This window comes from Barbatula barbatula (assembly GCF_947034865.1).
Source record: "Barbatula barbatula genome assembly, chromosome: 8".
NCBI classification, from domain to species: Eukaryota; Metazoa; Chordata; class Actinopteri; order Cypriniformes; family Nemacheilidae; genus Barbatula; species Barbatula barbatula.
The window spans coordinates 24,372,869-24,399,477 of NC_136771.1; the positions used below are offsets into that span (position 1 = coordinate 24,372,869).

Consider the following 26,609-nt stretch of genomic DNA (forward strand, 5'->3'; position numbering starts at 1 on the left):
AATTCAATTGAATGTGCGCTTATGCAATAACTTAAATACACCACAAGAGATCACTGTCTCCCGTCTTTCGATCCGATCTTGTCACATACAGGAAATAAGACAAGGATACTGAATAATGGGACAACCAGGATGCAAATGAAGTTTGGCAGAGGATTTAATTTGTCATTTGATATTCATCTTCCACCTCAAAGAAAAAAAAGTGAATGTGTGAACAGGGTTGCCAATTATTTTAGGCAAATGAATAGCGAATAATGAAAGAACCTTACTTATGTTATTCTACAGATAGTGTCAATGCTTTATCCTCCTTACCAAGCTTTTGTGCTCTTCCACACAAAGCAAATGCTTTTCATGAAACCACAGCTAAATGCATGTGTGTGAAACTGTCCGTTCGTATTAGAATAAATGTTTCTATAGATGTTTCTATAACTTTATAAAGTGCATCAGTAAGATGATTTATGAAGTGGGCATGTCTGGGAGGTCAAGCGTTAGATCTGAGTATTAAAAACAAATATTATGGGTAAACTAGTTATTACAGAGATAAAAAAAAATTATTTGAGGTTATTGTGGTTTTAAAACACATATTTAAACTATGTCAAATAAAGTGTAATGGAAGCTTTTACTTCAAGAGCAAAAGATAAACTTCATAGTATTAATCTAACATGGACATGAGATGTATCTGGGCAGTGAGAGCCTGAGACCCGGCAGCCCTGAGCGTCCATCACGTGATGAGAGGCAGAACATGTGGACACTTTCTTGTTTTACTCATTTGTAGTGTCGACACTGGCTTTGAGCGCTCGTGAAACTGGTGAGAGCAACATTTTTAACTGTTTTACATTTTTCTGACAAAATCGGCTAATATTATGTGCAACCTGAAAAGGGATGTAGAGTTTATTTGATTCAGAATCATAAGTAATGTATATTAATAGAGTTCTCTCAGATCACTTCAACCTCTCAAAGAACTTTAAATGGGTAAAAACACTTTAATTTTAACATTGATGAAATATTTGACTGTAGTGCTGTGTTACATCACACGTGTTAAAGAATGAAACTGTGTACAGTATCTGTAAAGATAAATAACTGAACAGTCTGCACGTCAGCCGTCAGTTTCATTCAGTCACTTTATATGACATCTGCTTGTATGAAGTTCAATAGAAACGTTCATGTTTAACTTCTCATAATGTGTCACTTGATGTTTTTAGCCCACAGCAGAGCAGCTGTTAGCTTTATAATGTTTAATATAATAATGATCGTATCATCATCATTTTTAAAGTGTGTCGAGTGAGTGTTCGCTGGTTGTGCTGTTGCTATGGTGATGTCAGTCAGAATGGCTCCTCCTCTTCCTCTGATTCTCCTGCTCATGATTCAAGGTGAGTAACTGATGTCACATCATCACTTCAGTCATGTGATCATCACATCTTCATCATCTCTTTAGTATTTGTTCAGTGTGCATCACTGAGTTTGTGTTTTCTGTCTGTTGTGCCACAGTTGTTCAGTTCTGCTTTTCTTCACCACTCTCCAACCACAACTGTGACAAAACATATATTTTATCAGAACTCGTGTGGTATTGACAGAAACTGCTGCTTTTGTCTCTTTCAGGAGTTTATAGTGCTGGAGATGATTGGCGAGTGACTTACGGCCCTTTACACGTCTGTGCACTAAAGGACTCAACAGTGACTATAAAGTGCACTTACACATACACTGTTGTATATAATAACCCAGAAGTGTCTTGGACCAAGATCAACAGTCCTGATTCTCCAGATCTGTTGAAGGATTCTGAATACATACAGAGGATTCAGTATCTGGGAGATAAACAGCACAACTGCAGCCTCAGACTGACTGATGTGAGACTCACAGATTCACACGAGTACTATTTCAGATTCATCATTGATCAAGAGAAAAGGATCGGTGCACCTGGAGTGACTCTTGAGGTCACAGGTGAGAGTGAACGAGTGTTTGATGATAATAATGTGATGAATGACATGAGGAGGATCAGTGTTGTGTTGTGTTCAGATCTTCAGGTGGAGTCTGATGGTGAGAGAGTGATGGAGGGACATTCAGTGACTCTGACATGTAAAAGCAGATGCAGTCTGACTAACACATCAACATTCATCTGGTTTAGAAACACACAGATATTAAATGACAGAAACAAGACACTCATCCTGCCGTCAGTCAGAAGAGAGAATGCAGGAGACTATAGATGTGCTGTACAGGGACACAAACTCAAATCATCTCCTCGACGTCTCAATGTCACCTGTAAGTTCACTCATAATTCTTTCATTATTCACTTAAGACGATTGATCACTGATATACTGAATATAATCTCTCAATAGATCCTCCAGATAAACCAGTCATCTCCATCAGTCCATCTGGTGTAATAGTGGAGGGTGATTCAGTGAATCTGACCTGCAGCGGTGAATCAAATCCTCCTGTTCACACCTACAGTTGGTTTAAAGAGAATCAAACACCGTCTGTTGGATCTGGACAGACGTTCAGCATCAGTCACTTTAATTCACGTGTCAGTGGACGCTTTTACTGTGTGGCTCAGAATGAAGTTGGATCTCAGAGATCAGCTGCTGTTTCTCTCACTGTTAAAGGTGTCTCATGTAAGAAGGTCGAGTCGTTCTTTTAAGTAACATTTGATTTTAATGATTGATGTTATACATGGAGAGAAATGTTTTGATACTGTCACTTTAAATCATTTGTTAGTTTCTCATTTTTGGCATTTGTGTCCCCAGCACTACTCGTCTAAATGACTGAACTTCTTATTTTCAGCTCTCGGTTTCTCTGTGGGTTTTGGTGTTGGACTTTGTGTTGGAGTCTGTGGAGAATCCGCTGCTTTGCTTATTGTGATGTGTATTTGGTAAGACGTGTGTGTAACTCTCATTTTCAGCATTTAAATCAGGAGAATTACATTACATTTTCACAGCCTTGGCGATTTAAGAATGTCTTTGTTTTCTTTTTTCAGCAGAAGAAAGAGTTTGAGAAGAAAAGAGTCTGAATGCAAACCGGAGGTGAGATGATCACCGATTAAATCTCTTTATATACAAATGCATTAGAAAGATTTAACTGTTGTTCACGCGTGTTCTCAAATGTTTCTTTATAGAATGATGATGTCAGTAATGACACATATACAACTCTTGAACTCAAGACCAGATCATCTGACCTGTACGAGACACTCACAGTAAGAGTTATTCATGAAGAACACAAACCCAGTTGTTTTAATTCTTCATCATTCATCTTTATTTGTCTTATAATGTTTGTGCAGCCCAACGGGAAGAGGATGAAGTAAGAGGCGGCGCACAAAGAAACAAACATTTGCTGGAACGTGACAGTAAAGTAAAACTAATGTTGCTTAAAATTGAATTAAAAGTAATCTTACTTGAAATGGAGGAAACAATATTTCCTACAAAAGAGACAACAGAACAACATTCACTTTGAAAAGAAAAACACTTTAACTGAATAAAGAGCGATTTTCACCTTTAACAGTGAGTGAAACAGCAGCTGATCTCTGAGATCCAACGAAATGATGAATATCAGTCTTATGACAAGAACTGTAGTCTGTTGATCACCTGCACTTTCTTCTCTAACCGACCGCAGGATGCGTTTATAGTTTCTGTCTGCTCTCGCACAGATTTGAAATATTTCAGTCCACAAATAAACAAACATATTAATATGTTTCCAAATATGTAACGTGGTAGATAAGCGTTATTTTACACGTTTGTTTCATTAAACTAACATCCATAAGCTCTCGTTGTCTTGACCTGATCTGGCCAGCAGGTGTTGGAAAACCGTCATTCATTTACTTGTTTAGCTCGTATTAAAACAGCTGATCCTCTAAACAAACAACGTATTTTTAAATTCTACGCTTCGTTATTTTAAGCAGTTCAAAAGGTTTTATAAAAAATGTGTTTTCTTTCATATTCTCAGGGGGGCGACCCTTGTAACACCTCTGAACACAACACACGTCATTCATCACATTATTATCATCAAACACTCGTTCACTCTCACCTGTGATCTCAAGAGTCACTCCAGGTGCACCGATCCATTTCTCTTTATCAGTGATGAATCTGAAATAGTACTCGTGTGAATCACATCAGTCAGTCGTGCTGTTTATCTCCCAGATACTGAATGCTCTCACTGTATGTTGAGTCATGGACAGATCTGGAGAATCTTTACCTGGAACAGCATTGTTGATGCACTTCTGTGATCTTAGTAGGGTGCAGTTTATTGTCACTGTTGAGTCCTTTAGTGCACAGACGTGTGAAGAGCTGTATAAAGCCACACGCCAACCAACATTAATATCACTATAAACTCCTGAAACACTCAAATCACAATGAACACATTAACAGCAGCTTCTGCAAATAAAACAGTGCTACACTACAGTAAAACACTGATAAATTCAATACGTAAGATTTGTTATAATAATGAATGTAAAGTCATATAATATCAGCGACTCACCGTGAATCACGAGGAGAAAGATCACAGGGGGAGGAGTAATAATGATTGACATCACCATAGCCACACCTACTGTACATTCAACACATACATTTACATTTTTTTACATTTAGGAATTTGGCAGATGCTATACAGTAGCTCACGCTGCAGGAGAAAATAATGATCCGGATTTACTCTTTATGTTTCATATGTAATAATAATAATAATAAAAACATTTTCAAACGATGTTCACAAAGACCAAAGAAGCATTTAGTTAAAATGAGCAAATTTGAACTAAATCTTCTGTTTGCTTAGTGTTTCCACAGAAATGGTTTACGTCATGTTCGGTCTACAAAATGCTGGGTTGTGTCATAGTTGCTTAATATAGTTAATTTAATCCAATGGTTGGGTTTGTCCATATTTTCTCCAACTTTGGGTTAAAGAGACCCATCATTTGTACAGTGCACGACAACCAAGAACAATCTCATGTGTTAAATTCACAACATTATATACCTGTGGCCTTAGAGACACCCAAAACAAGTAACATGACATTAGTTAAAGTCATTTAAAGCTTGTTACAGATTGTGCTGAGTTCTGATATGATAAAAAGTCATGCAGTATCAACTTTTTAAAGTTTGGAAACAGAACATACAGGATAATGGTGAAAAAGCTTAGACTTCAGTAGAAATTATGGAGTTTGAAGCATCACTGTGGCTTCAGCGTTTGAACAGTTGTGGTTAACACAATGTGTCGGTGCTCAAATGGTCTGTAAATGAGCCTGAACTTGTAGGTGAGACCTACAAACCATCTTGCAAACTATGTTTTTTTCTACTAGTAGGGTAATGTAAAAAACACATCAATACATTTACTTCTCTATTATTGTACATTGTATAATTTAATTCATTGGAGGTTGGAAGACACGGAGGGTAGAACACTTCATCTCAAAAGCTTTTCAGCAAACTTCCTCTTCCACTGTCAGTCACTTTAAATGTGTCAGACTCATCGATCTTGTCTCTGTACTACCATCTCTTATTTATATTTACACTAGAGAGAGATGACTTGATAAACTCGACCTCTGGTGACGTGTTTTTGCCTGTGAGAATGAGCAAATTAGCCTCTAACAACGGATCTATTGCTTTGCCTCCACAGATGACTTGCACGTTTCGACCTCCTCATATCTGAGGTTTCAACCTCACTGGGTTTGGCCTGAGAAACGAATGTCGACTGTGTGACATCACACCCAGAATCTCATGATTCCTAAGGGCTCAGAGGACATTAATTTCTACTTATAATCGTTCACCATAAGATTTGACCATAAGCGAAAGCCTTTAAGACTATTTTAAACTTGCCAAGTCAGACCAACTACGTTTGTCCTTAAATTTTAAGTATTATTTGTGCGAATTGTTTTATGTCATGTTGGTACACTTTATCAAGCTGACCACTCCCAGATAGCACAATCCATCTGTCTTACGTCTATTTGACGTCTGAATTTACATCCGCAAGACATCTGCAATACATAGTTTGCTCATCTGCAATACGTCCAGGGAACGTCTGAACGTCTGTTATACGTCTCCTAAAGATCTGGAGATCTGAAAACATCTGCTGCGTAAAAACATCTGCTAAACATCTTAGAAAGAGCTGTTGTTCATCCTTTCTAAAACATACACATCTTACAGACGTCTTCTAGAGGTCTATGTGACGTCAGACAGCAGACGTCTCCGAGACGTATTGCAGATGAGCAAACTATGTATTGCAGATTCTAGCAGATGTAAATACAGACGTCAAATAGACGTAAGCCAGATGTATGTGTGCTATCAGGGCTGAGACCAGACACTAAATATAGATCCTGGATTTAATCACATACCCTCAAACTTATATTTTGTATAGGTCGACCTTGTTGCTTAACATAGGACAAAATTGAGTTCTCAAAGGGGCCATGATCACAACATGCTGAAACATCCAAAACATAATGCACAAAAGCAATAATACGATCAGACTTCAGGTATTGATACTGATGTTTTAATTGAGAGGATTAAATTCTTAATTCATTAACCTTAGAACCTTAATTAAAAAAGCATTATCTGGCCTAACAAATCTGCTCTTTGGGTTAAATGAATAAAAAGTGTCTAAAAAGCATTTCTAGAACCACCAAAATAGTAAATAACACATTTTACAAAAACGGAATAAAAAGTACCAAACATTACAGACATTATCACAAGTTATAAGCAAAAGTTCATACACAGAGCAAATGTGACGCTATAATCTCTTCTGAAAAGCTTCCAGTAAACTAAACTAAACTTCCTGGGTCCAAAGATCCAGATCATTTGCATTTGACTGTACTGTAAAGCACAGACTGATCCTCCGTTGTTTGAACATCAGATCTGTGAAATAAATACATAAGAAATATGAGAGAGATAAACAAACACAATACTACAATTCAAGCAACAACAGAGTTGAAAAATACATTTGTAAGGGTGCAAACTGGTCCCCAGTTCTGAACAAACTCGAGGTATGTTAAAAGGAATGTCACTTGGAAAAGCGTAGCTGGTAATTGCCAGAACAAAGACAAAGAAGAGTACAGAGATAAGCTGGAAGTTTACCTAACATCGCGTTATTGATAAAAATGTATGAGTGCTGTTTTCTACGTATAGCTAATGATGTCCAACCACCATATCATATAAAATGCAATGATACTACAGGATTTTGCATCTTGTTCAGATGAGGCCGTATGCATATATAATATATCACCATAATCAAGCACAGTTAGGAAAGTAGCTTCTACCCAGCCAGCAATGACACATGATGGGGCCCAGGTGGGTTCGATGAGGGCTGTCAAACTGGGTTTTGTCCGCCGGTTCCATGTAGACCCCACATGGGTTAGCACAGATGAAATGAACACTGCTTAGCGTGCATACTAAAGACTCATAAATGTGAAACTGAATGTTGTAGTTAATGAGATGATTAACACAGAAACAACAAGATCAACTGCATCTGACTTCAGCCTCAATTCCACAAACACCATATTCTTATTTATATTATTGAGTATAAACAGAGTCTTCTTACATCTGTCTAAACTTTGAACACTTTCAACTCCTACAAATATTATTCACACTCAAATATCAAGAATCATGAAATGAATCTAAACAATGGTGACATGTTTCATGCTGAAATGTATCATACAAAACTCATTCATGACTCCCAGAATGCATTGCAGCATGAAGCATTCCACCATTGTTGAGGTTCTTATGTGGATTCTTGATGTCTGTATGTGGGCAACTGTGATGAAATTTCATTGAGCTTGGTTGACTAGGAAATGTGTTAAATTTTCTCTAATGAAGTTGTGCTGTTTATTCTTTACTTTCAGGTTTTCTAATGACTTTAATATTTTAACTCTCAAAATAATAATTGTGTACTTATAAAGCAGTCAGAAAGAAGAGGCAGAGTGTGAAACTAAACCAAACATATCACCATAAATAAGATGTTAATGGTGTTTGTGGGATTGTGGCTGAAGTCAGTTACAGTTTTTGAGTTTTATTTATTTCTGTTCTTGTTGTTTCTGTGTTCATCAGTTTTTATCACTTCATCATCTCATTATCTACAACATTCAGTGTCACATCTAGCAGCCTGTAGTCTGCACACTAAGTAGTGTTCATTTCATCTGGACTAACCCATGTGGGGCATACATGGAACCCACCTAGGTCCCATGTGTATTTGCTGGCTGGGTACAAGTTTATTTTTGGCATTAAAAGTAAAATTAGATTTATTTCTAAAATAAAAGCCAAGTTTCAGTTTGAGCTTCCTGAATAGATAAGCAATATGTACATTGAAGAAAAGCTTATCATCAATCCAAGTGCCAAGGTCTCTTTCAATAATCTCTCCATCAGATACTAAGATTATCAAGTGCTATTCAAGCATTCCAACCTCTCAGACGCATCTTGCTGTTGAACAGTAGAATTCTCATAACCGTCTTCAGTCTCTTCTGATGTCTTCATATCTTTGACTTTCATGTGACGGACAGTTGCGTACTGGATCTCTTCAAGATCTCTGGATTCAGCTGTTACGGTGGAATATATATTATCCTACAATGAGAGAAACAAAATACTGAACTACAACTTGCTCTAATTATTTATTACAGGGCTCGTTGGAATGCTTGATTCTGATTGGCCAGTCGTGACATTTGCAGGTTTGTAATGTAAGGGATAATTTACAGGCAGCGGCCCTGTCGGGGCTTACTGTATTTTGAGATAACAGCCGGCTGCTTGTACATTATCTCGTTTATAACACGGCTTCGAGACACATGAGAAATAAACTGGACATAAAATGTGAATTTGAAAAATTTAATAGCTCATCTTTACCGAATTGCAAACCTTCCGCAAGCAAAAGATGTTTAGTTTCGCTGTCAAACGACATTCAAACGTCACAAACTGGCAAATTGGTTTAATCATTTTAAAATATAATGTCATATATGTTATTAAAAGACGTATTTATAATTAATTTTTGTGTAATTTTAAACTGCCCCTCTTAAAATGATTTGCAGCATCCGGGTTACAGGGTGTTATTAGTTTTGAGTTATTTGAAAAGAACGTCGCCACTGGCCAATCAGAATCAAGCATTCAAATGAGCCGTGTAATAATCCCAGATAACATCCTCTCAAAACGAATAACACACAGTAACCCAGATGCAGCAAATCATTGTGACAGGTTTTCTTGACAAATTAAATATAAAAATGTCTTTTAATAAAATTACATTTACAAATAATTACATCAAATTGAGCTAATACAATATTCATATTTACATTTCATGTCCAGTTTGATCTCATGTGCCAAGTAGCCGTGTAATAAGCGAGATAATGTACAAGAATCCGGCTGTTATCGCTTCTCGTCGGGTCCTGATCACACTGTGGGGCATAATTCTGCTATAACAACCGGCTGCCTGCATGCATATGATCCCATACTGATGCATGAGATATACTTTGTGTCCTGCAGAAGGTGCAGCTCATGAGGGGATTTTTTAAACTTGAAGATTGTACAACTGACACAGATATAAACTATAGCCTACACAAAAAAAAAAATTAATCATCATTTCTTAATTTCAGAACAAAAATAGAATAAAAGTGGCTATAAAAATCAGTTTGACTAGTGATATAAAAACATCAAATTAAAACCCTTAAATAAAAATGAAATGGCAATAGACAAGTTGCTGCTGGTGCAGTGGTCATTTTTAAATATATTGTTTACCTGTTTTTGTCTGATGTCATCAGGCCTGTGTTTGCACTTCCTGTAATTAAACAGAATTACATAAATGTGAATGAAATTCAGCTTGGTATACGGTACATCATATTCATACAGGGAGATTTGAGTATATCTGCAGGTACACATTTTTTTAATCATCATTTATGCTGCTGTTTAGAGAAAAGAATACTTAGGCGAACCTCAGTAAGGTGTTTGTTTTCAGCAATGGTCAATAGATCCAGTTGGTTCTGTTGTGATAGTTTTGTGAATAAACCTACCACACAAACACAACAATGAGAATGAAGATTAAACCTCCACATCCAGCCGTAACCCCAGAAACCACATACAGAACTTTGTCATTTCCTCCTATAGCATGAAACATGGCCAGATGTTATAAAGTTAAGTCATATCTTTTTTAATTCCCTCTACCAAAATAAACAGAACATGCAGCTCTATTAAAGCCGAGACATAAGTTGTTTCTTGAACGCTCCGTTATAGTCACTGTAAAATTCCCCATAATGAAAGATTGACTAACAAACTGAAAAACATTGATTCACCGATTCTCACCTTTAACAGTGAGAGAGACAGCAGCTGATCTCTGAGATCCAACTTCATTCTGAGCCACACAGTAAAAGCGTCCACTGACACGTGAATTAAAGTGACTGATGCTGAACGTCTGTCCAGATCCAACAGACGGTGTTTGATTCTCTTTAAACCAACTGTAGATGTGAACAGGAGGATTTGATTCACCGCTGCAGGTCAGATTCACTGAATCACCCTCCACTATTACACCAGATGGCTGATGGAGATTACTGGTTTATCTGGAGGATCTATTGAGAGATTATATTCAGTATATCAGTGATCAATCGTCTTAAGTGAATAATGAAAGATTTATGAGTGAACTTACAGGTGACATTGAGACGTCGAGGAGATGATTTGAGTTTGTGTCCCTGTACAGCACATCTATAGTCTCCTGCATTCTCTCTTCTGACTGACGGCAGGATGAGTGTCTTGTTTCTGTCATTTCATATCTGTGTGTTTCTAAACCAGATGAATGTTGATGTGTTAGTCAGACTGCATCTGCTTTTACATGTCAGAGTCACTGAATGTCCCTCCATCACTCTCTCACCATCAGACTCCACCTGAAGATCTGAACACAACACAACACTGATCCTTCTCATGTCATTCATCACATTATTATCATCAAACACTCGTTCACTCTCACCTGTGACCTCAAGAGTCACTCCAGGTGCACCGATCCTTTTATCTTTATCAATGATGAATCTGAAATAGTACTCGTGTGAATCTGTCTCTCTCACATCAGTCAGTCTGAGGCTGCAGTTGTGCTGTTTATCTCCCAGATACTAAATCCTCTGTATGTATTCAGAATCCTTCAACAGATCTGGAGGATCAGAACTGTTGATCTTGGTCCAGAACACTTCTGTGATGTTATTTCCATCAGGGTATGTGTAAGTGCACTTTATAGTCACTGTTGAGTCCTTTAGTGCACAGATGTGTAAAGGGCTGTAAGTCACTAGCCAATCATCTCCAGCACTATAAACTCCTGAAAGAGACAAAAGCAGCAGTTTCTGTCAATACCACACGAGTTCTGATAAAATATATGTTTTCTCACAGTTGTGGTTGGAGAGTGGTGAAGAAAAGCAGAACTGAACAACTGTGGCACAACAGACAGAAAACACAAACTCAGTGATGCACACTGAACAAATACTAAAGAGATGATGAAGATGTGATGATCACATGACTGAAGTGATGATGTGACATCAGTTACTCACCTTGAATCATGAGCAGGAGAATCAGAGGAAGAGGAGGAGCCATTCTGACTGACATCACCATAGCAACAGCACAACCAGCGAACACTCACTCAACACACTTTAAAAATGATGATGATACGATCATTATTATATTAAACATTATAAAGCAGCTGCATATATATATAGCTATATACAGCTGCTCTGCTCTGGGCTAAAAACATCAAGTCACACATTATATTCACGAGTAGTTCACACGTAACACAAGAATGTTTCATTGTTTACCTTTCAAAGGTTTTCAACATAAAGTGTTATTCAGAGTTTGTGTTCTTGTAGTTCAGTTGTAAGAGCATTGAGCTAGTTATACAAAGATCATGGCTTCAATCCCAGATAAAGCACATACTGATAAAATGCACGTACCCAGATAGCAAGCAACCATTGAATCGATGTTAAAAAATAGTTGCATTGAATCAATATCACTTTTGCACCCGCAATGAATGTTGAAATTTTGACAAATCATCATTATTGTGATCAGTGTTTTCTTCAGTTGGGCTCTTGACTCCAGACTTTCTTTAAACAGAACTCTTTTTTTACAACAAGGTTATCATAAGGAGAGAAAGAGATGTTTTGAGAAGCTGTAGTTGGAATAGTCTCAGGCAATGTTGAAATTAAGCTTATTTAAAAAATATTGGTGTTTGGTCCTTTCATGACTGAAGTTAAAGTCTAGTTCACAATTTTTAAAGTACAGAGATGAGAATGGTGAAAATCATCAAACTAACTCAGATAAACAGATCAACTGCAATGCATGCTGGGTGTCATGAATGAGTTTGTTCTATGACGTTACCCAGCATGCAATACTGCTATAATCTCTTCAAACTGTATGTTAAAATTCACAGATTAATAACAGCACATTGACTCTACTTGATCATTATCCTCTTTGCCACAACATACACATAGACAGCTAAAGAATGTGTGATTAAACTTCATCATTAGCAGTAATCAAATAATATTTTATTTATTAAAAAGTGTGACTCTTACCGAGCTCCGATGAGTCTGATATCCAGCGCGATGAGACAGACGATGAGAACACGCTGAATGTGTAGTACGAAATGCAAATGCAAGCTGCACGTCTCTTCCTCTTTTTGTAATTTGTCCCCGTCAACACATGAACAACCAATGTGCTTAGAATAAGACTTAAGTGATTAAAACGGTATAGTTTATCAAATAACAAAAATGAATTCATTATCCACTTGCCCTCATGCTATTTAGGACTTTCTTCTTTACAAAATACATTTTATTCAAGGCAGAATCCAAATATGCTCAATGCTGGAATTATGCAGTAGCTTTTACAGAAAAACCAGGGCAGAGATTCCCAAAGCTGGACCTCAGTGTGAAGCAGGAGTGGGTCGAGCTTATACTGAAGCCAGTGTGTTTGAAGCAGAAGCCAAAGGTCCAAACGTCTCGGTCGGTGCAGAAGTCAGTGTGGTTGGTGTTGGAGCGATGTCTCGAGCTGAAGTTGCCAGCACATCTGCCAAAGCCGGTCCGGTCGGTGTGAAGCTGGGTATTGCAGTGGATACGGGAGCATCTATTGGTCCGGGTGGAGTGGAGGCCAAATTCCTGGGAACTGGAGTCTCAATATTTGTATGCTGCTATATTTTTTGCTTTTCTGTTAATTATTGTTATTTGTAGTGTTAAACTCAGAAGACGTGTCTACAGAACTTTGTGGAGTTTGAAGACTTTTCTGAATAATTTTCTATTGAGCAAACGCTCATCATCTCAATGAATGTCTGTATGGTGAGGTTAAGGTTTCAGAACAGTTAGATCTATTTATTTTCTCGATACCGCACCTTTCGGGACAAACATCGCAAGTGGCAAAAGCAGCTGTGGAATTCCAGACGTTTATTTCCGGGCGTGAGGTGGGAAATATCCGAAATACTTGCCTGTACAACATATTGGATTAATCCGCTGACTAAATCATTATTGTGACTTTAGCAACTTTCCCAAGCAACTTGTGTGTAATCACAGAAAGTGAATTTCCATTGGCTGAGAAATCAGGTGCGAGTTCCTGTTGATCGACCTTTGAGTCATCACGGAAGGTTTTTATCAAAGAACCAGACAAACTTCAAGCATCGACGTCTGTGATCTCGGTGAGTTTTGATTCAGTTATCGAAAATGTTTTTTACAATAGCCCGTGAACGTGTAGAATGGTTTAAGCAGATTGATTACCATTTATATGACCACAGTTTTATGCCACAGAGAAATTGTTGCAAAACCTTTAGTTAATTTTTTGGGTAACCATGTTTGTTTTATTTTATTTTTATACTTAATCGTGTTCAATTCTAAGGGAGAGAAACTGATCTCGTGGTAATTTGTAAATAAAGCTGTAGCGACGTGATTGTTGGAACAAATAATAATATGCTCATTGTTATAGACACATGAAGTAATACGACATGATTTTTTCTTTAGGTTGAAACTTGAACAGAATTGACATTTACACGTGGGACTGAAGGATTCTACAATGTCAGGTAAAAAGTTGATTTACATTGTCATTTAGCAGATGCTTTTATCCAAAGCGATTTACAAAGTTTGGGAAAATAACAGAAGCGATTTGTGCAACAAAAGAACAACGATTTCATTAAAGAAATCTGTTATATCACCTTCATTGCAACTTGCAAAAGCTAGTAAAGAACTTATGAACGTCAAGGCTGTTATCACTCTCAGATTCATGTTGATCTAAATGAAGACGACTTCCGTTTATACTGAAAAGGTCACACACATCCACACATGAAATCACTATCCACGCAAGTCATTATATTTTGTATGTATGTGCGAGAGTTTTATAGATGTGTGTGTACGCAGAGTTTGTATGTATGTATGTGTTGTTTAAGTTTGTTTGCACGCATCAAGTTTATATGTTTGCATACATGCATTACTAACATAATATGTATTGGTATGGATTTCACATGTTTTTCAAATGTGTTTGCTTGAACATCCGATACTATACATGTATATGTGAGCAATGTATATGTGTGTATGCACGCTTTTATATATGTATTCATGAGCGCAGTTTGATTTAAACCCTATACGGCGCCTCATAGTAGCCTAATCCACAGACATAATCCAAGACAGACATATAGTCCAGAACACAGGTGATCAGCAGTGATGTCAGCTGTGACACCAAAACTCTGATGCTTGTGTCCTAAAAAAAAGCTTAGTATCGAGACTTGATTCATTCTATCAAAATGATGTGACCAATGACGTCCGAAGCTTCATTTCGCACACACCCAAGTGACTGCTTCAAAGGTGTAAAATGTGTGCAGGCCACGCCCTCATTGGTTGTTACAGCTACAGATTTACATCGTATGAAAGTGCATGTGTATTTTTTTGTGCATGCATCTGCATTGATTTACTTCCTCTGTTCATGAGTTTGACTTGTTTACAAACAGAAAAAATGTCCACATCCACAATACAAAATGTTATGTTTATTGTTTTGAGTTACTAGTATGCGAAACAGATTGTTATCATTTACGTAATATACTGATTTATTAATTCACTAATCTTCCTATGCATTCATTCATTCATTCATTCATTCATTCATTCATTCATCCATCCATCCATCCATCCATCCATCCATCCATCCATCCATCCATCCATCCATCCATCCATCCATCCATACATCCATCCATCCATCCATCCATCCATCCATACATACATACATACATACATACATACATACATACATACATACATACATACATACATACATACATACATACATACATACATACATACATACATTCATTCATTCATTCATTATTGATTCCAGATTGAATGGTTGGTCCATTGTGAAACATTTTGCGACACAGTGCTTTCCCACACTTTTACCAGCAGAGGTCATAGTGGAAATCTGATTCGAAAAGCTTTGAGAAATGAACCTTTTTCCGACACCATTTTGTTAAAAGCTTCAGTGGGTCCGAAAGTTTCACTTCACTATTAAATAGGTACTTACTGAAATTAAGTGCCTACTCATTGAGAATGCGATTTCGGATACAGCCGATGTCCGGGTGATGCGGGGAGTTCCCTTGAGAAGACACTGCAGCTGGTGACTGTGACAAATAAATAATTCATTAGATTTATAAAGCGCTTTTTCTGGGTACTCAAAGCGCTTTTCATCTCCTCAACCACCACAATTCAACACACTGCATCTGTTTTTTTCTTTGCATTGAAATTGCCTGACTCGAAATCAGTAAGAAAAATAATTTATTTAAAATGGAAACAAATGCTGATAAATATTATATACAATGAAATCTTTGGGTTCTTGGTTGCAAAAAACCTAAGCATTATTTAAATAGTTTACAACCAATTAATCACTACTGATGCAGAAGCAGCCCAATTCCCAAAAGCATTTAAAATATATATATGTGACTAGACAACTTAAGGGTCAATTTCTTGAAATTTATGGAAGTATTTTAATGACATTAGTATTTGAAGCAAAAAAGCATGTTAAACTACCACTAATCAAAAACAAACCTGTTGCATTACCAGTGCTTGCATGTTTAGAGTCAATTCAATATGGTTGTACAATAAAGATGTGAATATTTCAAATTGAAACAGTTTATACACCGTTTATAAATTCAATAATAAAAATCCACCTTTTAAATTTCATAAAAAAAATTCAACTTGTTTTAAAATACAACCTTTAATATTCAACAGAAAAATGTCAGTTCATATTATTTGCTTCCACAAATTCAGGGGTTCAAATTCGGCTTGAAATTCAAAGTTTCACATCCGGGAATCCCAGGAGAAGCAATAGAGCTCCGATTCCGCAAATCCATGATCTGCCTGACCGCTTCACCAGCAGTGCAAGTCGGTTCTGACGAAGATAAAAGCAAGAAACGCAGAAACTTTTGACATGTTTGGCAAACAGTCCTCTCACCTCCTCAATTAAGTGAATTCCTTCAAGCCATTTAATGTATTTAGCCTAAAAGGTTAGTTTATGTTTATTAAGAAAAACATTGTTGTCCTGTTTGCTCTTTCTTGCAGATCTGAGGATTGTGTTATTGGGTAAAACTGGATCAGGAAAGAGTTCAACTGGAAACACAATTCTGAACAGCGATGCATTTACAGCAGAAGATAGTTTCGTTCCTGTCACTGCATCATCTCAGAGTGAAAAATTGATCTAGCAGGACGGAGCATTTCATTGACTGACACTCCAGGAATATATGACAAATCGATGACTCCAGAGGAGCTGAAGGATAAACCGATGACTCCAGAGGAGCTGAAGGATAAATCGATGACTCCAGAGGAGATGAAGGATAAATCGATGACTCCAGAGGAGCTGAAGGATAAATCGATGACTCCAGAAGAGCTGAAGGATAAACCGATGACTCCAGAGGAGCTGAAGGATAAATCGATGACTCCAGAGGAGCTGAATGATAAACCGATGACTCCAGAGGAGCTGAAGGATAAATCGATGACTCCAGAGGAGCTGAAGGATAAATCGATGACTCCAGAGGAGCTGAAGGATAAATCGATGACTCCAGAGGAGCTGAAGGATAAATCGATGACTCCAGAGGAGCTGAAGGATAAATCGATGACTCCAGAGGAGCTGAAGGATAAATCGATGACTCCAGAGGAGCTGAAGGATAAATCGATGACTCCAGAGGAGCTGAAGGATAAACCGATGACTCCAGAGGAGCTGAAGGATAAATCGATGACTCCAGAGGAGCTGAAGGATAAATCGATGACTCCAGAGGAGCTGAAGGATAAATCGATGACTCCAGAGGAGCTGAAGGATAAATCGATGACTCCAGAGGAGCTGAAGGATAAATCGATGACTCCAGAGGAGCTGAAGGATAAACCGATGACTCCAGAGGAGCTGAAGGATAAACCGATGACTCCAGAGGAGATGAAGGATAAATCGATGACTCCAGAGGAGCTGAAGGATAAACCGATGACTCCAGAGGAGCTGAAGGATAAATCGATGACTCCAGAGGAGCTGAAGGATAAATCGATGACTCCAGAGGAGCTGAAGGATAAATCGATGACTCCAGAGGAGCTGAAGGATAAATCGATGACTCCAGAGGAGCTGAAGGATAAATCGATGACTCCAGAGGAGCTGAAGGATAAATCGATGACTCCAGAGGAGCTGAAGGATAAATCGATGACTCCAGAGGAGCTGAAGGATAAACCGATGACTCCAGAGGAGCTGAAGGATAAATCGATGACTCCAGAGGAGCTGAAGGATAAATCGATGACTCCAGAGGAGCTGAAGGATAAATCGATGACTCCAGAGGAGCTGAAGGATAAATCGATGACTCCAGAGGAGCTGAAGGATAAATCGATGACTCCAGAGGAGATGAAGGATAAATCGATGACTCCAGAGGAGCTGAAGGATAAATCGATGACTCCAGAGGAGCTGAAGGATAAACCGATGACTCCAGAGGAGCTGAAGGATAAATCGATGACTCCAGAGGAGCTGAAGGATAAATCGATGACTCCAGAGGAGCTGAAGGATAAATCGATGACTCCAGAGGAGCTGAAGGATAAACCGATGACTCCAGAGGAGCTGAAGAATAAACCGATGACTCCAGAGGAGCTGAAGGATAAACCGATGACTCCAGAGGAGCTGAAGAATAAATCGATGACTCCAGAGGAGCTGAAGGATAAATCGATGACTCCAGAGGAGCTGAATGATAAACCGATGACTCCAGAGGAGCTGAAGGATAAACCGATGACTCCAGAAGAGCTGAAGGATAAACCGATGACTCCAGAGGAGCTGAATGATAAACCGATGGCTCTGAAGGATAAATCGATGACTCCAGAGGAGCTGAAGGATAAACCGATGACTCCAGAGGAGATGAAGGATAAATCGATGACTCCAGAGGAGCTGAAGGATAAATCGATGACTCCAGAGGAGCTGAAGGATAAATCGATGACTCCAGAGGAGCTGAAGGATAAATCGATGACTCCAGAGGAGCTGAAGGATAAACCGATGACTCCAGAGGAGCTGAATGATAAACCGATGACTCCAGAGGAGCTGAAGGATAAACCGATGACTCCAGAGGAGCTGAAGGATAAATCGATGACTCCAGAGGAGCTGAAGGATAAATCGATGACTCCAGAGGAGCTGAAGGATAAATCGATGACTCCAGAGGAGCTGAAGGATAAATCGATGACTCCAGAGGAGCTGAAGGATAAACCGATGACTCCAGAGGAGATGAAGGATAAATCGATGACTCCAGAGGAGATGAAGGATAAATCGATGACTCCAGAGGAGATGAAGGATAAATCGATGACTCCAGAGGAGCTGAAGGATAAATCGATGACTCCAGAGGAGCTGAAGGATAAATCGATGACTCCAGAGGAGCTGAAGGATAAATCGATGACTCCAGAGGAGATGAAGGATAAATCGATGACTCCAGAGGAGATGAAGGATAAACCGATGACTCCAGAGGAGATGAAGGATAAATCGATGACTCCAGAGGAGATGAAGGATAAATCGATGACTCCAGAGGAGCTGAAGGATAAACCGATGACTCCAGAGGAGATGAAGGATAAACCGATGACTCCAGAGGAGCTGAAGGATAAATCGATGACTCCAGAGGAGCTGAAGGATAAACCGATGACTCCAGAGGAGATGAAGGATAAACCGATGACTCCAGAGGAGATGAAGGATAAATCGATGACTCCAGAGGAGCTGAAGGATAAACCGATGACTCCAGAGGAGATGAAGGATAAATCGATGACTCCAGAGGAGCTGAAGGATAAATCGATGACTCCAGAGGAGCTGAAGGATAAATCGATGACTCCAGAGGAGCTGAAGGATAAATCGATGACTCCAGAGGAGCTGAAGGATAAATCGATGACTCCAGAGGAGCTGAAGGATAAATCGATGACTCCAGAGGAGCTGAAGGATAAATCGATGACTCCAGAGGAGATGAAGGATAAATCGATGACTCCAGAGGAGATGAAGGATAAATCGATGACTCCAGAGGAGCTGAAGGATAAATCGATGACTCCAGAGGAGCTGAAGGATAAACCGATGACTCCAGAGGAGATGAAGGATAAATCGATGACTCCAGAGGAGCTGAAGGATAAATCGATGACTCCAGAGGAGCTGAAGGATAAATCGATGACTCCAGAGGAGCTGAAGGATAAACCGATGACTCCAGAAGAGCTGAAGGATAAACCGATGACTCCAGAGGAGCTGAATGATAAACCGATGACTCCAGAGGAGCTGAAGGATAAACCGATGACTCCAGAGGAGCTGAAGGATAAATCGATGACTCCAGAGGATATGAAGTCTGAGATTGAGAAATGTGTAGAGTTGTCTGTTCCTGGTCCTCATGTGTTTCTGCTGGTCATCAGACTGGATGTGAGAATCACAGCTGAGGAGATGAACGCTGTGAAGTGGATTCAGAAGAACTTTGGAGAAGATGCTGTAAAATACACCATCATTCTGTTCACTCACGCTGATGTGCTGAAGGGTAAAACATTAGAGGATTATGTTTAACGATCTAATGATATTAAGGCACTGATTAACCAGTATGGCAGTAGATATCACTCACTTAACAACAACGATAGAGGGAAATCAAGCTCAGGTCAGAAAACTGCTGCAAATGATAGATGAAACGGTAAAGGGAAATGGAGGAAGGTACTACAGTAATAAGATGTATGAAGAAGCCCAGAGGAGGATTGACCAGGAGAATTTTCGAAAAAAAGTAAGAGAGTATGGTAAAACGTCTCGGTTACGTCTGTAACCTCGGTTCCCTGATGGAGGGAACGAGACGTTGTGAGAGACTGACTGGGGTTTGATCTTGAGAACCTACCTTCTCCGAGATAATTAATTAATAAAACGCCAATGGGCTTGGCGAATGGCACGCGCACGCCAGTCTCCGCCCCGTGCATACGGGTATAAAGGAAGATGGCGGCGGTCATTCACTCACCCTTTGTACTGAGGAACCTGAGAGGGCACTCCCGTTCACTGCAGTGATTCGGTGCAGCGTTGTGGCATGAAGTCACAACGTCTCGTTCCCTCCATCAGGGAACCGAGGTTACAGACGTAACCGAGACGTTCCCCTTCAGTCGGTCTCTCGACGTTGTGAGAGACTGACTGGGGATCAATCTTAAACGCCACAGCGCTTGCTCCGATATCACGACCTCTAGCGGAGCGACCCTGACTGGGCTAGCGAGTCCCAGAGTGCTACCGCGAGACGTAATCTTCCAGTCATATAGTATTGGTCATACCGAGAAGCCTCTACTGACGGCCTCACGGACAGTGGCGTACGCCTCTAGTAGCGAGGAGCTGTCCGGAGCCGAACACTGGGGAAACACTGCTCTCCTCTTAGAAGAGTGTGCTACGGAGGCCACATCCTACCCGGAGGGGAGGTACATGTGGAGACATGACATGGTCTCCCCGGCGGGGAGAACAACATGCGGAACGGTGTTAGCCCGAATAGGGGGACAATCCAGGTGGGATTACCACCGGCGGGGAGGTCACAGATTCACCAATCGGGAAATCCTGAGTGAGGAATTCAACACACGGGACGACCCAAAGGGGAGTCACTACGTATGGGGCACTAGTCCTAATACAGGGGTCTGCCTGAGCAGGGATGACTCTACCTGTAACGGACCTGGTTCTAACAGACGGCTCCGCCCGGTCTGTTACCAAGTGCAATGCTTAGTGATGGATGGAATGCCTATACTTCGCCCGAGAGGGGAAAGTAGGTAGGCTACAATAGCGCACTAGTCTCACCTGGTGAGGGGAGAAGGCGCTTTCGCAGGCGTACGCCCAAACCAGGAGCCCACCCTAAACGTTGGCGGCGTTTAAGGGATGTGCTGCAACTGGTTCCACGTGGAGATTGTAAAATCTCGTGAAGGTACTGGGCGTAGCCCAACCCGCAGTTCTACAAATGTCTGCCAGAGAGGCGCCCTGTGCCAGTGCCCACGAGTGGAGTGGGCTCTCACTGCCAGCGGGCACGGCGATCCTGGGATTGGTACCCAGTGCGCCACTTCTGTTTGGAGACAGCCCCCCCCGGGTGCCGTCTCCCAGAACAGACAAAGAGCTGCTCAGAGCTTCTGAGGCTCTGTGTGCGGTCCAGACCGAGGCGCAGCGCGCGTACTGGACACAACACATAGAAAGGTTGGGTCTTCCTCTCCGGAGGGGAGCGCCTGCAGGTTCACCACCTGGTCCCGGAAGGGAGTAGTGGGAAGCTTGGGCACGTCGTCGGGATAGGATCTCAGGACCACGTGAGAATTACCGATCCCGAGTTCCAGGCACCTTTGGGACACAGAGAATGCCTGTAGGTCCCCCACCCTCTTGATGGAGGTGAGCGCCACAAAGAGTGCATCTTTCATCCGACTGAGGAAGATTGGCAATACTTAGGGGCTCACCAGGGCCGTACCAAGGCACTGTAGGACCACATTAGGGTCCCAAGAGGGTACGGAGCGCGGCCAGGGTGGACACACCCCTCTCGCGCTCCTGAGGAACCTGGTGACCAGGTTGTGCTGACGGGGATACTTACCTGCGGGTCAGCACTGATCCGATCAGGCAACTCTGCGGGTTCTCCTCCCGGGGAGAACACCAGGACAATTGGCGCCACTTATAAGCGTATGACCGCCTAGAGGCGGGGCTCTAGCCTGTAAGACAGTCTCCCGGACCGCTAACGGGCAAGCCCTCGTCCCGTCCAGGGGCCAGGCATGGAGGTTCCAGAGGCCTGCGTTGGGATGCCACAACGTGCCCTTCCCCTGCAACGGAAGGTCCTTCGTCAGGGGAATGGGCCAGGGGGGGCTGTCGTCAGATCTACCAGATCCGAGAGCCAGGTCTGGTTGGGCCAGTATGGCACCACTCACCAGAACCTGATGCCCCTTTCTCTGACCTTGCACAGGACCTGTGCAAGGAGGCTCACTGGGGGGAAGGCGTACTTCCGCTTGTCCCGCGGCCAGCTGTGTGCTAGGGCATCCGTGCCGAGGGGACCCTCGGTCTGGGAATACCATAGCGGGTAATGGGTGGAGTCCGGGGAGGCAACAGGTCCACCTGTGCCTGCCGAACCGCTTCCCACATGAGCCGGGCTGCACGGGGATGGAGTCGCCACTCTCCGTGGGGAGTACACTGTCGAGAGAGCGCATCGGCTGTCTGGTTCAGGTTGCCCAGAAGAAACGTGGCCCGCAGGGATTCACCTGCTGACTCCCAAGGAGGAGGCGTCGGGCGAGTTGTGATAACTGCGGTGAGCGTATGCCGCCTTGCGATTGATGTACGCTACGGCAGTCGTGCTGTCCAACCGGACTAGCACGTGTTTGTCCTGCACGAGGGGCTGGAGCCTCCTCAGTGCCAGAAGGACTGCCAACAACTCTAGGCAGTTGATATGCCAACGCAGTCGGGGACCTGTCCACCGACCCGATACTGCGTGCCCACTTGCACACCGCACCCCACCCTTGCAGGGAGGCGTCTGTCGTTCCCACGACACGCCTCGAAACCTGTCCGAGCGGGACCCCCGCTCGGAGAAAAGGTCAAGTCTGACCAGGGTAAGACAGTGCGAAGGCACTGAGGCGTTACCGTAATCCGCCTGGTGCCGGCGTGCCACGCCGTCCAGGGAACCCGACTCTGTAGCCAGTGCTGAAGCGGCCGCATGTGCATCAACCCGAGAGGGTTTACCCCCGTCGAGGACGGCATGTGCCCCAGGAGCCTCTGAAAATTCTTCAGCGGCGTCGAGGGATTCTGACTGATCAACCTCAGACAACGCAGCACTGACTGTGCACGCTCGTTGGTGAGACGTGCTGACATACGGACAGAGTCTAGTTCCATACCGAGGTAAGAGGTGCTCTGCGCGGGGGAGAGCTTGCTCTTCTCCTGGTTGACCCGGAGGCCTAGACGGTCTAGGTGCCGAAGCACAAGGTCCCTGTGCGTGCACAACACATCTCGCGAGTGTGCCAAGATAAGCCAGTCGTCAAGATAGTTTAGCACTAGCACGCCTTGCTCCCTGACAGGAGCTAAGGCAGCCTCCACTTGTTTGAAAAAACACGTGGAGACAGGGCCAGACCGAATGGCAGGACCCTGTACTGATACGCCCTTCCCTCGAACGCGAACCGTAGAAACGGCCGGTGTCGGGGGAGAATAGAGACGTGAAAGTACCCGTCCTTCAGGTCGATCGCCACAAACCAATCCTGGTGACGTACCGAGACCAGGATGCGCCTCTGCATCAGCACTCTGAACGGCAGCTTGTGCAGGTGCTTGTTCAGGTGCCGCAGATCCAAAAATGGGCCGCAGCCCCCCGCCCTTTTTTGGGCACGATGAAGTATGTAAAACTCGTACGACATCTCGGTTATAGGGACGGGTTCGACCGCACCCTTCGCCAGAAGGGCGGCGACCTCCTGCCGAAGTACGGAAGCATTCTCTCCTCGCCCCGAGGTGTACAGAATGCCACGAAACTTGGGGGGGCACCTGGCGAATTGGATCGAGTAACCGAGACGGACCGTCCTCTCTATCCAGTGTGACGGGCTGGTGCGCTACCAAGCGCCCAAGAACCGTGACAACGGGACCAGAAGGACAATCTGCCTCACCGTGCCGGGGGAGGCTGGTTCGGTGGCTGACAGTACGGTCACCTCGCACAGGGGGGACCCCCAGGGAGGTTGACGGCTCTGTATGTTTACCTGCTTCAGGCGGCCCAACGCAATGTCCGGAGGAGATTGCGGTCGGCGGCCCGATCCATCCCATACACCGTCTGGACGAGAGTGTTGTGGAGGAAAACCCAGGGGAGATTTGTCTCTTTGAGAGTATGTGGGCGCCGGACCCTGAAAAGGGCCCAGACTCGATGGAACGCGGCAGGCAGCGTCCTTTTCCGATCCGGCATTGGAAAGGCCGGGATTCGGGCCCAGTAAAATCTCCCCCTGGTTCGTCCCGTCAGGGCCGCTTAAAGAACCTCTTGGCGGGCTGCTGACGGGGAACAGATGCCCTCTTCCGCGGGGGTCCCCCTCTGGTGGGTCGTCCTCTGGGAGGTTCCTTAACCGGAGGGCCGCCGCGGGAGGGCAGGGCTGCTGGGAACCAGACTGTGCCCGAGACCATGCCGACCTGTTGGCGGGCACGTTGGCGCGTGGCAGGATCTGTTCGATCGCCTCAGTCTGCCAGACCGCGGAGAACTGCCGTCCTCCACGGTATCACCAAGCAGCCCTGCTTGCGAGATGGGCGCATCCAGAACCGACGTTCTGGGCGCCGCTCACCTGCGCAAGACTAAGCCACAGATGCCTCTCTTGGACCACCATTGTGGACATCGACCGACCCAGTGCACGTGCCGTGGCCTTCGTCGCTCGTAGCGCGCGGTCTGTGGCAGTACGTAGCTCTCATACGAGTTGGGTCGAACTTCCCGCCGTCCAAATCCTTCAGGACTTACCTGAAAAACCCGGAGGACCGCCATGGCGTGGAGAGCGGAGGCGGTTCGTCCAGCAGCACTGCAAGTCTTCGACGAGTGTCGAAGAGCTTACGTGCTCTGGACGGGAGTCTAGGTCGAGCCCCCCCCAAGTGGCAGCTGTCTGCGGGCACAAGTGGCCCGCGACTGCACGCTCCACGCGGGGAACGTCAACATAGACTCTAGCCGCCCCACCAACCAGGGAAGTCACAGCCACAGAGCCCTCCGGCCTGAAACGCGCCAAAAGGAGCGCATTCCAGGACTTGGCGAGCTCGTCATGCACCTCCGGGAAAAATGGTAACGGAGCGGGGCGTGGCTTTTGACCACGCCCCCGAAACCGCGCATCTAGCCGCGAGCGTTCCGGCGAGGATGTTGTTACACCCCGCAACCCGATGCACGCGGCTGCCCGGGAAAGCATGGCCGACATCTTAGCCTGAGTCTCCTCCGGAGCTCTCTTCCGCATCCGATGCCAGCAGGCAGCTGTCCGACGCAGCGACAGAGATAGCGTCATCATCCGTGTGCGAAGTCTTACCACTATGAGACGGCCGTCTGCCGCTCGTAGGGGACGAACCAGGTGAGCGTGAAGGGGTATAGATGGTCCGCGAGCGTGAAGCTGACGGAGCGACATCTATCACGTCCCTAAATCACCCCCGCCGCTCGCCAAAGCGGTCAACCTCGCCGAAACGGCAGCTGAACACGCCTGGGAAACAGACGGGGTGGTGGCAGCGCTCGAAAGAACGTAGCCAACCGTGACCGCAACACCCTGATTGCTATGTCCGCACACACGGGACATTGCATCAGTGAAAACCTGCCTCAGCATGCTTGAGCCCCAAGCAAGTGACACAGGAATCATGGCCGTCAGACTCCGGGATGAGTCTGTCGCACCCAAGGATACAGCTACGAAACATGCTCGTAGCCGGAGGGACTTACCTCTTAAGGTCTGTAGCCTTCTGCCGAAACGCCCAGGGGAAGTCCACGAAAGGAGAAGTCCGCTGCTCCGCGTCATAAATCCAGCAGGTTTTTCTCGAAGTCGAGTATCGCGTGTAGCATCAGCAAACACACAGGTTCCGAAGAACAAAGGATGAGTGAATGACCGCCGCCATCTTCCTTTATACCCGTATGCACGGGGCGGAGACTGGCGTGCGCGTGCCATTCGCCAAGCCCATTGGCGTTTTATTAATTAATTATCTCGGAGAAGGTAGGTTCTCAAGATCAAACCCCAGTCAGTCTCTCACAACGTCGAGAGACCGACTGAAGGGGAACAGCATTAACAGTAGCAGTGGGAGTGGCAGTCGCATCAGGAGCAGGAGCAGCAGTTTCAGCAGTAAAAACATTAGCAGGAAGTGCAGAAGTAGCAGGAACAGCCGCAGCAGGACTTAAAGCAGTAGGAGAAGCAGTAGCAGCTGCAGTAGTAGCACGTTTACGTTAAGAGATATTTTATAGAAATAGTCCAATGTTGTGGGGTCACTTGTTTTTATAACCTGTATTTTAATTTACAGTTGTATTTATTTTCTGCTTCATCTAGTAACCTGCTGTTTCTGGTAAATTATTAATCAAAATTACAATTTAAAAATGTTTTTTTTTTTGTGGTGGGGTCAACACAATACAATTTACTCTTATTTTCTCATCGTTATTAATGCTTAAAAACAAATGTCTTTGGCAATGTTTTCAATCAAATTAAAATAATGCATTGAGACAAATGTATATGCTTAGTTAAATATCATATTGTTCCACTTACACTGTATGCCAGTGTACATGTTTTTTCAATGTGA

At 43.2% G+C, this 26,609-nt stretch overlaps 3 protein-coding genes across 4 annotated transcripts in view; all 3 read left to right on the top strand.

The window, feature by feature from the left end:
* The first annotated feature begins 743 nt into the window (after nt 1–743).
* LOC306897224 (cell adhesion molecule CEACAM6-like) lies at nt 744–3,680 on the top strand. The gene is made up of 8 exons (XM_079461797.1): nt 744–1,367; nt 1,597–1,935; nt 2,011–2,253; nt 2,331–2,603; nt 2,773–2,860; nt 2,966–3,011; nt 3,104–3,181; nt 3,266–3,680. The coding sequence occupies exons 1-8, from the start codon at nt 1,307–1,309 to the stop codon at nt 3,287–3,289; spliced, it is 1,152 nt and encodes a 383-aa protein (XP_079317923.1). The 5' UTR covers nt 744–1,306; the 3' UTR covers nt 3,290–3,680.
* A 9,840-nt stretch (nt 3,681–13,520) lies between these two features.
* LOC306897235 (chymotrypsinogen B-like) overlaps nt 13,521–26,609 on the top strand; it is a 42,897-nt gene continuing 29,808 nt past the window's right edge. Inside the window, exons 1-2 of one of the 2 annotated variants that reach the window (XR_013786988.1) lie at nt 13,521–13,581; nt 13,901–13,959. Coding sequence is in view for 1 of the 2 variants with exons in the window: in XM_079461810.1 (XP_079317936.1) it covers nt 13,953–13,959 (7 nt within the window). In the remaining variant the exon portion in view is untranslated. Of the gene's footprint in view, nt 13,582–13,900; nt 13,960–26,609 lie in introns of those variants that run through there. The other variant, XM_079461810.1, reaches the window with a different exon arrangement.
* LOC306897158 (uncharacterized protein) lies at nt 16,540–20,144 on the top strand. The gene has a single exon (XM_079461668.1). The coding sequence runs from the start codon at nt 16,668–16,670 to the stop codon at nt 19,947–19,949; it is 3,282 nt and encodes a 1,093-aa protein (XP_079317794.1). The 5' UTR covers nt 16,540–16,667; the 3' UTR covers nt 19,950–20,144.